The sequence below is a fragment of the Megalobrama amblycephala genome, linkage group LG17 (assembly GCF_018812025.1).
Source record: "Megalobrama amblycephala isolate DHTTF-2021 linkage group LG17, ASM1881202v1, whole genome shotgun sequence".
Taxonomy (NCBI): domain Eukaryota; kingdom Metazoa; phylum Chordata; class Actinopteri; order Cypriniformes; family Xenocyprididae; genus Megalobrama; species Megalobrama amblycephala.
In genome coordinates, this window is record NC_063060.1 from 39,878,553 (window position 1) to 39,893,470 (window position 14,918).

A 14,918-nucleotide genomic window follows, 5' to 3' on the forward strand; every position below is an offset into this window, starting at 1 on the left:
GAAAGATGACACACTGGATTAAAAAAACTATCATTGTTCTCATATATGTCTGGGGTAAGTATATTTGTGAGTGATTCTTTTTGTTCTGAATGTTCATGATATTTCTTTGCTGATGTTGTTCATGATTTGGTTTTACAGGAATAGAGTCGCAGGACAATGTTGAGCAGAAAACAAGAGTTCAGACTGCTTCTGAAAGTGGAGCTGTAATAATCAACTGTACATATCAAAGCCAGTTCCCCCCGACTCTCTTTTGGTACCAGCAAAAAGTAAACGGAGTTCCTAAATATATGCTGAACAGAGTTGGTCAAACTGGAGATGAAGACAAAGAGTTCAAAGACAGATTTAATGCACATATCAACACATCTTCAAAATCATTTCCTCTGTTGATCAAGGACCTGCGTGTGTCTGACTCTGCTGTGTACTACTGTGCTCTGAACCCCACTGTGACTCAAACACACTCAACACTCACACAAAAACCTTCATATATAAATATATTGGCATCATGCAGTAGCTGTAGGGAGCCAGTAGAGGGAGATCAGTATCATTTGTTGATATGTGGGTGCTGAGATCTCACTCTCTGTCAGAAACTTGTTATAGAATCCACACAAACTTCCTCTGACTCATTAAGATCTAAAAGGTATAAATAAATGCATGTGTCCCACTCGAAGATTTTTAGTTATTCATCAGAATCTGTAAACAGCGTTCATGAGTTCATTTGCCCATCTAGAAATAAAGGTGAACAGTTATACGGCTGCCGGCTGGTGTGATGATTGACACTTACTTATATTGACTAAAACTTACATTTAGACCCTCATTAGACACATGTGGTGTAATAATGTCTGACGGAGAGTGAACACTTGTACAGTATTTCCCTTCTGTGTCTCAGCAGGTGTGTTTTATTTATTTGTTTGTTTTTTTTGTTTTGTCAACAAAAATCTAAATCTCACAGATGTGTACTTTTTATTTTTCAGCTGCTGTCTGAATGATTGTATGATTGAATGATTGTAATTATAAGTGTTCTTTAAGCTGCTTTATGGCTAACATGTTTCACATCATGTGACTTTATTTCGATTGTGTAACACTTGTCAGAAACCAAAAGAGGGCGATATCTCTCAGTATTACACTTAACAGAGAAGTTTCTTTTAGGTTTTCACAAACTCCTCCTCAGAGTCTTTATGATATTTATGAAAGCAAAACTCTCACTGACAGATTTATTTTGACTTCAATGTGAATTTAAAACAGATCATGAGGTGGATCAGGAATATATTTCTATTTGCACTCTTCAGTCTTGGTATGCATTTCTTCTCATTTTTAATATTTTAAATCATTTTTGAATATTTGTATATATTGTTTGTTGATGTGGATTTTACGAGTCAAAAATCAAATCTACATCAAATATTCTTACAGAGTGCAGATCAGAAGAGAAAGTTGATCAGCCAGACAAACATGTGACTGGAGCTGAAGGAAGATCAGTGACATTAGATTGTTCATATACGACAGCTTCAACAGGGCCATACCTTTTCTGGTACATCCAGAGAGCGAATGACTTTCCTAAATACATCCTGAGAAGGGACAAGTTTGGAACTGGAGAAAATGGCACTGAGTTCCAGGAGAGATTTCACTCTGAACTTTCATCAAATTCAGTTCCTCTGAAGATCAAGGATCTGTGTGTGTCTGACTCTGCTGTGTATTACTGTGCTCTGAAGCCCACTGTGACAAAACTGAAGTCAAACCACATACAAAAACACAAGCATAAACATAATGTGACTGTGATGAAAGCATTTTTGACATTTAAAAACTGTAATAAAATCATCATGAACTACAATGAACAACATTATGATCATGCAGTCATTATTACATTGATTACATGATTTATTTTAATTGAATAATTTCAGTATAATTTTAATCATCCAATAGTGTTTTCTTGATTAAAACGCTGTGCACAGTAAAACTGATCTTGAACATGAACAACTGTACAGCATATTATTTATTATTCTTAACACTGATGGACAGATAAATAGTTTCAAATGATGGTACGCCGAGTCCAAAATAACGTTAAAAATGTGATGAAGAAGGTCACACCCCCTGAAATGCAATAAATATTTAAAATAGCTTTGTAACCATTCATACTCAAATAAGGATCACAGATCAATTCAGCCTTACTTGTTTTTGGCACAATCATATAGTCATAATAGCAGTTCGTGTGACTAGATCTTTCTTGTCTTCTTGAAATTCATTGTCAGATGTTCTCAGAGAGGAGGGACTCAGAGTTCACAGATCTGACATGATCTAATCGAGTCTGAAAGAGACTGTGGATGAAATGATTCAGTCTGACTCTTCTCAGAGTGAACACTTGAACAATGAATCTTCATTCACTTATTCTGCTCTGTGTCTCAGCAGGTATGTATATTTGGTTAATTATATTATTTCTGTTAAAATTTTGTTTTTATTAAAAACATCTCACTAAAACTGTACAAATGTATCTTTTCTATTTCAGCTGCTGTATTTGGAAATGTCATCAAACCAAACAAAACAGATGTTTTTGCTGAGGAGGGTTCAAGTGTTACATTATCCTGTAGTTTTTCTGCCTCTGGAACAACAGATTATCTCCACTGGTACCGTCAGTATGGAAGATCAAAACCTGAATTTCTTGTACTCATCTACAGTAGTAAAAAAGAACCTGTGACATCTGATGTAGATCCAAGATTCTCTGTTAAAGTTGAAAAAAAGGAACAAAATCATGTGTATCTGATCATCTCCTCTGCTGCAGTATCAGACTCTGCTCTGTATTACTGTGCTCTGGTGCCCACAGTCACAGGAAAAACAAGAACACTGTACAAAAACCTGCGACAATGAGAGAAACACAGAGACACAGAGAAAACATTGTGAGAAAAAAACCTAGTATACAAATAATTACATAATCTAATGCAAAAATGATAAAACATAAAACAAAGCAACATTATAAAGCCAGTCATTCTTAGATGGTGCTGTTTCAGTTATGCAATACTTGCAGTTAACCAAAAGAGGGCAGTAGTTACTCAACATTGCATGTGACAATAAAGCAGCTTTTCATATCAATTGTTTAAATTACATATTCTTAAACCTTCACAGAGTGTAGATCAGAGGACACAGTTGATCAGCCAGACAAACATGTGACTGAAGGAAGATCAGTGATATCTAAAACTGATTCAGTTAGTATTTTTGAAGAATTATTATAAAATGGCCGGAAAAAGAGTTCTCTTTCATCATCTCATGTTCGAGATCCACCTATGGGAAGGGCATCCACTGACCTCTGCAGAAGCATCCAATTGCACCAAGTCTGGTTAGACAGACAGGAGCGTGTAGCCAATGCCAGGTAAGGCCCCACCCCTTTACCTGAGAGCATAAGGCCCATACGCGCTGCTATTCTCCAGTTGTCATTCGCTTCTCACGACCTCTGGTTTAATATTCTCACAGCTCGTTGGATTATTTGCGAACGTTTGCATTTGTCTTCAGGAGGACAAATCACTCTGATTAGCCTCCGCTGGACGTGATCGTCTCGCACTCTATTACAGCTGTGTCATTTTGCAAGCCACCCACACTGCAGTTCTTTTTAGACTGTCCGCCTTTCTCCTCGGCTCTGGTGACGAGGATGACGCAGGCCTTCTCGAAGGCTCTGATGATGAGGAGGACATCCCGCCTTCTGTAGCTCCTCAGGCTCATGCGCCTGCAGCTCTACCCCAATCCGTCCACTTTGAACACTGTGAGCTAGCGGCTGCTCGCCTCAATATCAAATGGCCAGCTTTACAAGTTGCCACCGACCAGGAGAGGGACATCTATGATGGAAAACTTCTGGGTCTGCTTCTCAGCCCGAGAAAACAGCTTCTCCCTGTCCTTCCTGCTTGTGCCAAGCATATGAAGAACAGTTGGGGGGACCCGCTCGACTTCAAACACGGTCTCGCGGGTCTCGAGGTGAAAGACGTGACCCCCCCGCCATCGAGTCCTCCATCACCAGACACCTCAATCCTTCTCAAGGTGGGCTGCTCGCCCTCCAAAGCCTGTTCTTTCTAGCAAAATGGACAGCTTCTCTGCATCCATCCATCAGGCTTCCTTCAAGGCCTCAGCTTTAGCAGCTTTTTAAACACGTCGTACAAAAACCTGAAGCTCTTTTCACTTTGAACCGATCTAGTGAAAACCACAATGAAAACCACAATCTATCCAGCCCCAAATGTAATAAAATATGCGTTAACACCTGTGTGAGGCTGAATTAGGTCTGTTAAAAAAGCTTTAGAAACATTAATATATTCAGAAATCATGTCCCATGTGGTTCCTTTAGTGCACAAATACACATCTTAATTTTTACTTCTTTAATTACTTCATTTCAATAATTATCATTATGACTAAAGATATTACTTTGAAAAAACTTTTAGTTTATATTTAGTTTACATAATAAATACCTCTAGTTTTGGTTACTCTTGACCATTATACCATTATATATTCTTTTCTATATTTAAATAAATAAATATTTACATATTTTAGTACAGTTCAAAAGTTTAAAAGGTAAAAACCTTAAAAGTTCAAACAGGAGCTGCTATGACTTTGGCTTTAAACACTTTTTTTAATCTAACAAAACGATGTAATTTGGCCACAGTGTGGCAGAATCTGTGATGTTGGTGGGAAATATTCATTTAAGATCACACTGTATGTAAAGTCTGAGAACATTTGTGCACTTGAATACTTACTAGACTCTTATAATCTGTTAATCTGAGGAATTATTACGGTTGCAGTTCTTGGTATTCAACTTAACTGTTAAATATACCGTTTTGTTTACTTAATAAATGAACTTGAAGTATACTTATTTTTTTGTGAGGGTGTGTGGATATGAAATGGATTTTACAGTTCAATTTTGTGAATTTAGTTTTTAATCTGACCTCTAGCTATGTTACCTTAAAGTCCACAACAGCATACAGAACAATTGGGCTAGCAACAAGACAAAAATATATCAATATAATATTAATATTAATGCTGAAGTCATCTGAGGTCATTTGCAAGATGATTTACAATACCAGGAGGAAACAGGGCCTGAGATGCAAGTTGTGTTTGTTTGGAACGAGAGAGCAAGAGTTGTGATACGAGAGACATGAAAGTAGATCTGGTTTGAGTAACTCAGATAAGAGGACTGATATATAATGTTTCTATGGATGATGGCAAATATAAGGAAATATCAGATTTAAATAAATAAATATTTACATATTTTAGTACAGTTCAAAAGTTTAAAAGGTAAAAACCTTAAAAGTTCAAACAGGAGCTGCTATGACTTTGGCTTTAAACACTTTTTAATCTAACAAAACGATGTAATTTGGCCACAGTGTGGCAGAATCTGTGATGTTGGTGGGAAATATTCATTTAAGATCACACTGTATGTAAAGTCTGAGAACATTTGTGCACTTGAATACTTACTAGACTCTTATAATCTGTTAATCTGAGGAATTATTACGGTTGCAGTTCTTGGTATTCAACTTAACTGTTAAATATACCGTTTTGTTTACTTAATAAAATGAACTTGAAGTATACTTATTTTTTTGTGAGGGTGTGTGGATATGAAATGGATTTTACAGTTCAATTTTGTGAATTTAGTTTTTAATCTGACCTCTAGCTATGTTACCTTAAAGTCCACAACAGCATACAGAACAATTGGGCTAGCAACAAGACAAAAATATATCAATATAATATTAATATTAATGCTGAAGTCATCTGAGGTCATTTGCAAGATGATTTACAATACCAGGAGGAAACAGGGCCTGAGATGCAAGTTGTGTTTGTTTGGAACGAGAGAGCAAGAGTTGTGATACGAGAGACATGAAAGTAGATCTGGTTTGAGTAACTCAGATAAGAGGACTGATATATAATGTTTCTATGGATGATGGCAAATATAAGGAAATATCAGACTGCTGCTCAATGCCATGATTGACCAATCAGAATCAAGCATTCTAAAGCATAATAAGATACTGTGTTTTTCAGTGAATAAAAAGTGATATAAACTAGTCAAATACATGGATACATACATCCTATGATTCATTATTATACATATAAGCAAAATGAAGTGATACAGCACTCTATATTATAAACTACAGTCTTCATTGGCTCTTACTGTAGCACAGGCTCCTCCCAGCAGTCAGACCAAATGACTTGAATTTACTGCTGCTTTAACAGATACAGAAAGAGGAAGGAGATCACAACATCTCTGCATATATCCTTGGTGATTTCAATATAATGGCACTCTGGAAAAGTGTCATTGTGATCATATTTTTATATATCTGGGGTGAGTAGCGCTATCAAATAATGATTATTTTCAAAAAGCCTATATAAAATAAATATTCCTTATGTGTCTATGTGCATATACCTTGAGGCCAATGGGTGAATTTTTTATATTGTTTCAATTCTATTTCAGGATGTAAATCTCAAGACAAAGTTGATCAGCACACAAAGATTCAGTCTGCTTTTGAAGGTGATGATGTAACAATCAACTGTACATATCAGACGTCTTACACAACCCCGACTCTCTTCTGGTACCAGCAGAAAGTTAATGGGATCCCCAAGTACATGTTGAATAGATACTCTAACTCTGGACATGAGGATGAATTCGAGGAGAGAAGATTTCAAGCAAATCTCAGCAAAACTTCAGTTCCTCTGACAATCAAGAACCTGTGTGTGTCTGACTCTGCTGTGTATTACTGTGCTCTGAAGCCCACTGTGACTCAAACACACTCAACACTCACACAAAAACTCTCACAGTGTAACAGCATCAGTTACATCATTATGCAATTTCAATTTGTTTTTATCTATTTATCTATCTATATATATATCTATATATATATATATATATATATATATATATAGATAGATATACAGTTTACATTATCTAATTTATTTTAGTTATATTTACATTTGTATCAGTTTTCCCTTACAGTTGGTTTCAATTGATTTCATATTGCTCATACTATTAGAATAATATATACCACTATAAATCTGGTTATTGCCATTAAAATCCAGATTTTGTGAAGATGTAGTATGTGCAGAAAGCTATGAAAGACCAGAAGAGGGCGATATACACTCAACATTGACATCTAATGATGTTCATTTTTATTCAAGCAGTTCAATTATTATGAGTTTGATTAAAGTTCTAATTATTTCATCAAATTAAACTAAATTGCAGCTGTAATGAATGAGGACTCTAATGTACTGTACAGGTGAAACCCAATCACAGGGCTTTATTACAGTAACCAGCAGGAAGCCAAAAAACATCCACCATAATGAAGAAAATAATCTTAATGATCAGATGAGCTCTGACAGTCTTACAGCACAGCATTATAGTCTGGTTATGTTATATTGTGGTTTCATATGTTTTCAGTGCTCATGAACTGATGTCATTTTTAATGCTGTTCTCATCCTCTGACACTGACAGATAGGAGGAGCCTGTGGAGATCTGATATAGAGCAAACTAAACTCTTTTTCTTCCTAGAGTGCAAACATGACGATCCTTTGTGTTCTTCTTCTGCTATTGTTGATGAAAAGTAAGAGAAATTTCCTGATTCTAGACCTTTAATCACATGCTTTCTTGTTTTGTACAATGTTTGGAGTTTAATCTCTTTTTTAATATTTCTTGAAACTGATTTAACTGACTAATGCATCAGCACGTTTCTTTCTTTGGTAAGTTTGATCAAAAGTTTAATGGTTGTCTTGCAGGGGAGACATTTGCACAGTCAATTTGCACATTTGAAAGTCATGTTTCTAGTATCTGTAAAACCGCCTTCTTCCATCTAAAAAATATATCTAAATTACGACATATGCTCTCAATGACAAATGCGGAACAGTTGGTTCATGCATTCATGACCTCAAGACTAGATTACTGTAACGCTCTACTGGGTGGTTGTTCTGCTCGGCTTTTAAAACAGACTACAGTTGGTCCAAAATGCGGCAGCTAGAGTTCTTACTAGAACCAGAAAGTATGACCATATTAGCCCAGTTCTGTCAACATTACATTGGCTCCCTATTAAACATCGTATAGATTTTAAAATCTTGCTACTTACTTATAAAGCTCTAAATGGTTTAGCTCCCCAATATCTAAGCGAGCTCTTGGTACATTATAGTCCTTCACGTCTATTGCGATCTCAAAATTCAGGCCAGTTGATAATACCAGAATATCAAAATCAACTGAAGGCGGCAGATCCTTTTCCTATTTAGCACCTAAACTCTGGAACAATCTTCCTAGCATTGTTCGGGAAGCAGACACACTCTGTCAGTTTAAATCTAGACTAAAACACATCTCTTTGCTCTTGCATACACATAACACATTATCAATACATTAACATTTTTTTTTTCAAATCCGTTAAAGGATTGTTACGCTGCAATAATTAGGTCGGCCGGAACCGAGAACATTCCTATAACACCAGATATACCTGTACATCAGAATAAGAATGGCATTTACGCTAATATCAGTCTCTCTGCTTATCCTGAGGTTTGCCGGGTGCTGGATCCAGGCCGTATCCAGATCAGATGGAGAACCTGTGTCTGGACCTGACTACAACGTAGCCCAGGAGACAATGGGCCTACAGATCCAGTTCTGGCTGCATCTATAATTCAGATTTTTAAATCTCCGTATCCGCTTACATATATCTATATATAATCTATTTTTAATCTCTATAATAAAAATGTATAATTCAGATTTTGATCTCCATATCCATTTACATATATTATATATATCTTCCAAGGGGTTTTTTCCCTCCTAGGACTTTTTTCCCAGTGTTAGCACGCTGGGTTTTTCTCCTAGGGGGTTTTTTCCACCCCTGGGAGTCAGCCGACATTGGCTTAATGTAGCACCATCTTGTATATGTTACATATTACCACGCTTGCTTGTACAGCTTATTTTTAACCACTTCTCTTTTTTCTGTGCTTCTAATATGTAAAGCTGCTTTGAAACAATTACCAATTGTAAAAAGCGCTATATAAATAAATTTGACTTGACTTGACTTGACAATAACACCGCAGGAAAACAAGGTGCTTCAATCTGCAGGAGATGAAGTCACTCTGTCCTGTAAATATGATGGATCAGTTAATAACCTGCACTGGTATCGTCAGTATCCGGGATCCAAACCAGAGTTCCTCGCATACATTTATCCACATGGAACCCCAAGTGATCCTCTTCCTCCTCGTCTTTTACCTAAAGTCGATAAAAACAACAATCTCGTGAGCCTGAAGATCTCCTCTGCTGAAGTACCAGACTCTGCTCTTACTGCGCACTGACGCCCACAGTGACAGGAAACTCATCCTCACTGTACAAAAACATCCTCAACAATAAATCTTATAAACTAAAGTTTCAGAAAAGTGCATCACAAAACACTTAAAATATCACAGATCAGTTCAGACAGTGGTGGTATGAAGAAAGAAAAGTAGCAGTAATGCATCTCATGCAAAAATGAAGTAATAAAGAAATGCATCAATAAATGCATAAATTGATAAATAGATTTGAGAAAGCGATAGCCAGTGAAAGTTATGTTAAAAATATCTCTGATTATGTTCATCTGAAAGGTTGTCATATATACCTGGGATTGCTTAAGGAGTAAATCATGGAATAATTTTTATTTTTAAGTGAACTAATCCTTTAACTGACTAATTCAGTACTGATTACCTTCTAATTTTTGTTTACACATTTAATATCCACTAAAGGGAATAATAAAAGATACATGATAATAATTATTATTAAATAATAAATTATTATTTTTAAATAATTTCGGCATATCTTCATATTTTTCTACCATTTATTTTCAGATCTTTCCCAACACAGTAAAATATAACACAGATGCTGCTATTTTCAGTTACCAGAGTACATCCAAACTTTTCCTGTCTTTATGCCAAAGGTCACAAGAGTGTTGAGTTAAATTAAGTTTTATTTAACTAAATTCAGGAGGCGCACGTTCGGGTAATTCAACCAATAAGTGCATAAAGCCGTCTCTCACCTCTATCCATGACAAGTTTCACAGCATCCCTCCACCACCCCATCACCTCACTCTTGCCTGGTTTCTATCCCAGTTAAGGAGGGGGAATACTCTGGGTTCGGGCCAAATTCAGAGCTCGGAGCTCTTCCCCGGACAGCACGCCAAATACACATAATTACTATACAAATTACTTTATTTTTGAGTTCATGTACGTGTAAACTCGTGAATACAATTATCTCAGTTTTAGCTGTATTTAACTCCGTACTTTTCATGTCTGTCTTAGGCAGATAAGAGTGTGGTGCTCATGCGTTTCCACTGGAGGCTGATGGAGGGGTCTGGATATGCACCATATTTGAGTGGACCTTCAATTTTTCCACACCAAACTGAGCAGCTCAGGAATGATGACACACTGACACAGGGGTTTAGAAACCCTTGTTTTTCTACAGTTGTTCATGATCAGTATCATAATCTACATGAGGAATTTTGTGTTGTTTTCCATTTATTCATCACAACAGATCCCACAAAAACTCCATTTCAAAACCTTCAACAGAGTCTCTAATATATGCTGTCATGGCCATTTTATTTAAAGAAATAGTTTCTTAAAAAAATGTTTTTAGTAAAAACACACATCTTCATTACAATCAAAATTATTTCCCCTTTCAGGACATTCAAAGTCTGAGTTATATTTCTACTGGTAGAGGTGTGGCTCTACTGTGATCCTGTGGAGCTCTTCAGAGTCTGTTACAGAGCTCAGTTCAGCTGCATTAGTGAACACACACAATGGTGCTCCTCTCTGTTATTCTGCTCTTTGTCTTTGCATGTAAGTATTTCATTTTTTTGGACTGCATCTAAATATTCTAAACAACCACAATGTGAGGAATTTTAATTAAGGCAGTATTCGAAAAATCACACCTTTCTTGATTCATTCTAAATAAAAAAATTCATAAAAGATTAAAAGCTGTTTTACTTTTGCAGGTGCGACGTGTGGACATGAAATTAAACCAACCAAACCTGAAGAGTTTGCAGTTGAGGGTTTAAGTGTCACATTATCCTGCAGTTATTCATCTGCACAGACTTTATTCTGGTACCGTCAATATCCAAGATCAGCTCCTGAATTCCTTGTATTTATCGTATATGGTACAAAAGAAGACAGGGAGTCTGATGTAAATAAGAGATTCACTGCTAAACACAACAAAGAACAGAAAAACCATGTGGATCTGGAGATCTCCTCTGCTGCAGTATCAGACTCTGCTCTGTATTACTGTGCTCTGAGGCCCACAGTCACAGGAAACACAAGAACACTGTACAAAAACCTGTGACACAGCTGAAGGTGTACAAATAATTTCCTTCCATAAATCCATCTGAATTAAAGGTAGCTTAAGATTTTATTCTATATGAGGGTGAAAACTATCAGCAGTGGCATGACAGATTATGAATTTTGTTTTAAAATGAACTTAATGCTATTAACACAATACATACACACTGTGCTCTTATGATGTTCTGACTAATTGTTGTTTTAAATACAATTTAACTTGCTTTTTTGTATCTGAGCTGTGGCGACTGTACAGGACCGTAAAGTGTCTACTACCATAAACTGTATCTCTATTCATGCTGTATTCACGTCTAAACAAAGCCTCTCTGCCGATAATTACAGGTTTATGAGATCTACAGTACTGTAACAACCAAAGTTTGAGGAATTAATCCAGATCACATTCTGTTTGAGTTCTGAACATTTTTCTTGTACAAGTTAGTAAGTAACCACAAGAGGGTGCTATGAGCTACAGCATATGAATAGTGATGACACTGTGGACTATGAAACAGATCTGATCTGCTCTTTCATTTAGATCTCTGGAGGAGGGAGGGTTTAAAAGCTTTGACATCTGATGTGATCTTGATAAGTGTCTGTAAGAGAAGTCTGTTCAACAGAACATAAGGAACAAACACAATGATGCTCCATTCTTTTATTCGGTAACACTTTACAATAACAGTACATGAATAACCATGAACTAATACCTAAATTAATAGTTACTTCCACATGAACTCATGATTAGTTAAGATATGAACTAATCATGAACTAATGAAGAGTGATCCTTAACTACTACAGGAGTCATAAGGATTCATGCATGAAAACAGCAGCCTTAACTACGCGTTAATACATGTTTGATAATTAATGCATTAATTAACATTTAGGGGTAAACTAAATAAATCAGCCTCCATAAGAGTAAACAAGAAGTACTCTGAATTTGAATTAAACGTGATTTAATACTGTCATAATTTACACTGTAATATCATAATCTGCCATCTGCAGCTTTGTGACAAATAATTGTAATGGCACATGATTATTTAGCCATTAATTAGATCCGTCTAATCAAATGTGGAAAATAGACTAACTACCACTAATAAATTTAATTTGATCTAAACTGTTTTCTGATTTTTACAGTTCATTTATATTTAGTCATAGCTAAATAGTCATAGTTTATTCCCGGAACTAAAGTATGTAGGGTTTGTTTCTGGTGGGACACTCATTAGTGGCGCACGCTAGGTGTTCTCTTGGTGCGTTTGTTGTGTTGCTGGCATTTTAAACTAATAAATGTTGACTGCTTTGGTAAGCTGAATTAATAATTAAAGACATATTTACATGTATGTTTTATTGGGATTTTCAGGAGGCTATGTGCAGTTGTTAACTGTATTTGTATTTTTGTCATTTAAATGTGTATGCTTTGATTAGCATTAGCTTGTGGACGCGCGCGATTTTACATGTAAATGTGCCTTATGTGTGTCTTTACAGGTATGTTTATGGCTTGCTTTCAAGTCCATATATGTTTAATTATATAAATAAAAATAAAATACAAATACTTTTTATTTTAGTTTTTTTGTACCGGGGTGTAAAGGAATAAGGATGGCACTCTATAGTATTTATTCATATATTAGTTAATGATGTGTGATATGTGCATCATGTCATGACTTTACTTGAGGGGGCACAATCATAATTAACTCATTATTAACTAAGCATATACTAACATCAACTAATGGTTTGTTAATGTATACTTATGTCATGACTTTACTTGAGGGGGCACATCATAATTAATTCACTGTTAACTACTTACCAAATTCAGCTCATGATTATCATTAACTTACTATCAAATACACATGTACTAACACAACTATATAAGTATTCAGCCCAGTTAAGTGATGTTGTGTGACTTTTCAAAAAAGTCAGAGAATGGAGGTACAGTATATGATCACGGCCTGCGTCTGGATGGAGAGAGAACTTCTGAATCTGATCCCAGCAAACGCTCCCTGACCTTAGTTCATGTTTCCTGTTTGGTTATTTTTTTGGGAACCGATTCCTCAGGAACTGATGTAAGTCACAGTAGTTTAGTTTGATAGGAAAGAATATCACAAAACAGATTAAGACCTTTTAAGATAAATAGTGTATTTAGTATTTTATATGTTTGATAAGGAGGATAAGTGAAAATAATGGCAAACTAATCATGTGCCTTTCAGTAATGTTTATAATGAAGCTGCTGATGTCAGTAGTTTAAATTCTGACAATAATAAATTGTTTAAATTTATTTCAAAGTCCAAATATGTATTATTCCTTCTTATAGAGACTGTCTGATTTAGTTTACCCTAAATGTTAATTAATGCATTAATTATCAAACATGTATTAACGCATAGTTAAGGCTTCTGTTTTCATGCATGAATCCCTATGACTCCTGTCGTAGTTAAGGATCACTCTTCATTAGTTCATATCTTAACTAATCTTGAGTTCATGTTGAAGTAACTATTAACTCAGGTATTAGTTCATGGTTAATCATGTACTGTTATTGTAAAGTGTTACCTTTTATTCTGCTTTCTGCACTTACATGTAAGTATTAAAATATTTTGAGTATTGCTTGTATGTATTCTGAGCAGCCAGAATTGCTAATTTCTGCTCAAAATTAAAAGTATAAAAAGTCTATTTCTTTACATTGTACAGTACACTGTATGTTATGCTGATACATCTAAAATTATTTAATTTAAATCAGTTCAGTAAAGATCTGTTCTACTTTTGCAGATGCAACATATGGAAATGAAATTAAACCAACTAAAACAGAGGAGTTCACTGTTGAGAGTTCAAGTGTTACATTATCCTGCAGTTATTCATCTGCATATACTCTTCACTGGTACCGTCAGTATCCTGGATCAGCTCCTCAATTCCTTGTGCTCATCTCAGACAGTGCAAAAAAACCTGAGGAGTCTGATGTAGATTCCAGATTCACTACTGAAATCAGAAAAGAAACAGAAAACCATGTGGATCTGATCATCTCCTCTGCTGCAGTATCAGACTCTGCTCTGTATTACTGTGCTCTGGAGCCCACAGTCACAGGAAACACAAGATCACTGTACAAAAACCTGCTTCTGCTCAGAGTGAGGAATCAATGGTCTTCTACAGTTCTGGAGAAATGAGACTCTTGAATCTTGAATTATACCCAGATCCCCTCCAGTATGCCAAGTAGCATCTTGTTGATTCAAATAAGCCACATGCCACAATTTTGAGCATTTTTGAAATACATTATTATAAGTTAAAAGTGTTTGTCTAAAACATGGCACAAATCATCTATTTGCATGTTCAAAAGTCATAAATACAATCAAGTCACACCTTCTTCAGAAATAATTACCCACCTTTTCATGTGGCGCGCAACATCAGTTACTGTATTACAGTTTTCCTCAATCGATTAGACATTTCTCCAAACTCACTGTTCTCAAAACAGATAACACGGTAATCTGAACACTTTGTAACCCAGGTGAAAAAAGTACACTTCTATAATGTACTAAAAGTGCTTTATTTTCATGCACTAATTTTGTACTTAATATACTAAAAAATCTTCTTTAGTACTTCTTAAGATCATCTAAGTGTATCTAAAAAAAAGTTAAATACACTTAAATACATCTAAGTGT

At 35.6% G+C, this 14,918-nt stretch overlaps 1 protein-coding gene and 1 pseudogene across 1 annotated transcript; both read left to right on the top strand.

The window, feature by feature from the left end:
- The first annotated feature begins 6,243 nt into the window (after window positions 1-6,243).
- LOC125251941 lies at window positions 6,244-9,282 on the top strand. The gene is made up of 3 exons (XM_048165006.1): window positions 6,244-6,301; window positions 6,431-6,787; window positions 9,053-9,282. The coding sequence occupies exons 1-3, from the start codon at window positions 6,253-6,255 to the stop codon at window positions 9,280-9,282; spliced, it is 636 nt and encodes a 211-aa protein (XP_048020963.1). The 5' UTR covers window positions 6,244-6,252.
- A 4,715-nt stretch (window positions 9,283-13,997) lies between these two features.
- Window positions 13,998-14,683, top strand: LOC125251013 (annotated as a pseudogene).
- Window positions 14,684-14,918: the final 235 nt, after the last annotated feature.

Coding starts and splice junctions, on each gene's coding strand:
- LOC125251941 (XM_048165006.1), top strand. CDS start 6,253: ATGGCACTCTGGAAAAGTGTCATTGTGATCATATTTTTATATATCTGG. Junction 6,302..6,430: donor CATATTTTTATATATCTGGG/GTGAGTAGCGCT, acceptor ATTCTATTTCAG/GATGTAAATCTCAAGACAAA. Junction 6,788..9,052: donor CTCACAGTGTAACAGCATCA/GTTACATCATTA, acceptor TTCAATCTGCAG/GAGATGAAGTCACTCTGTCC.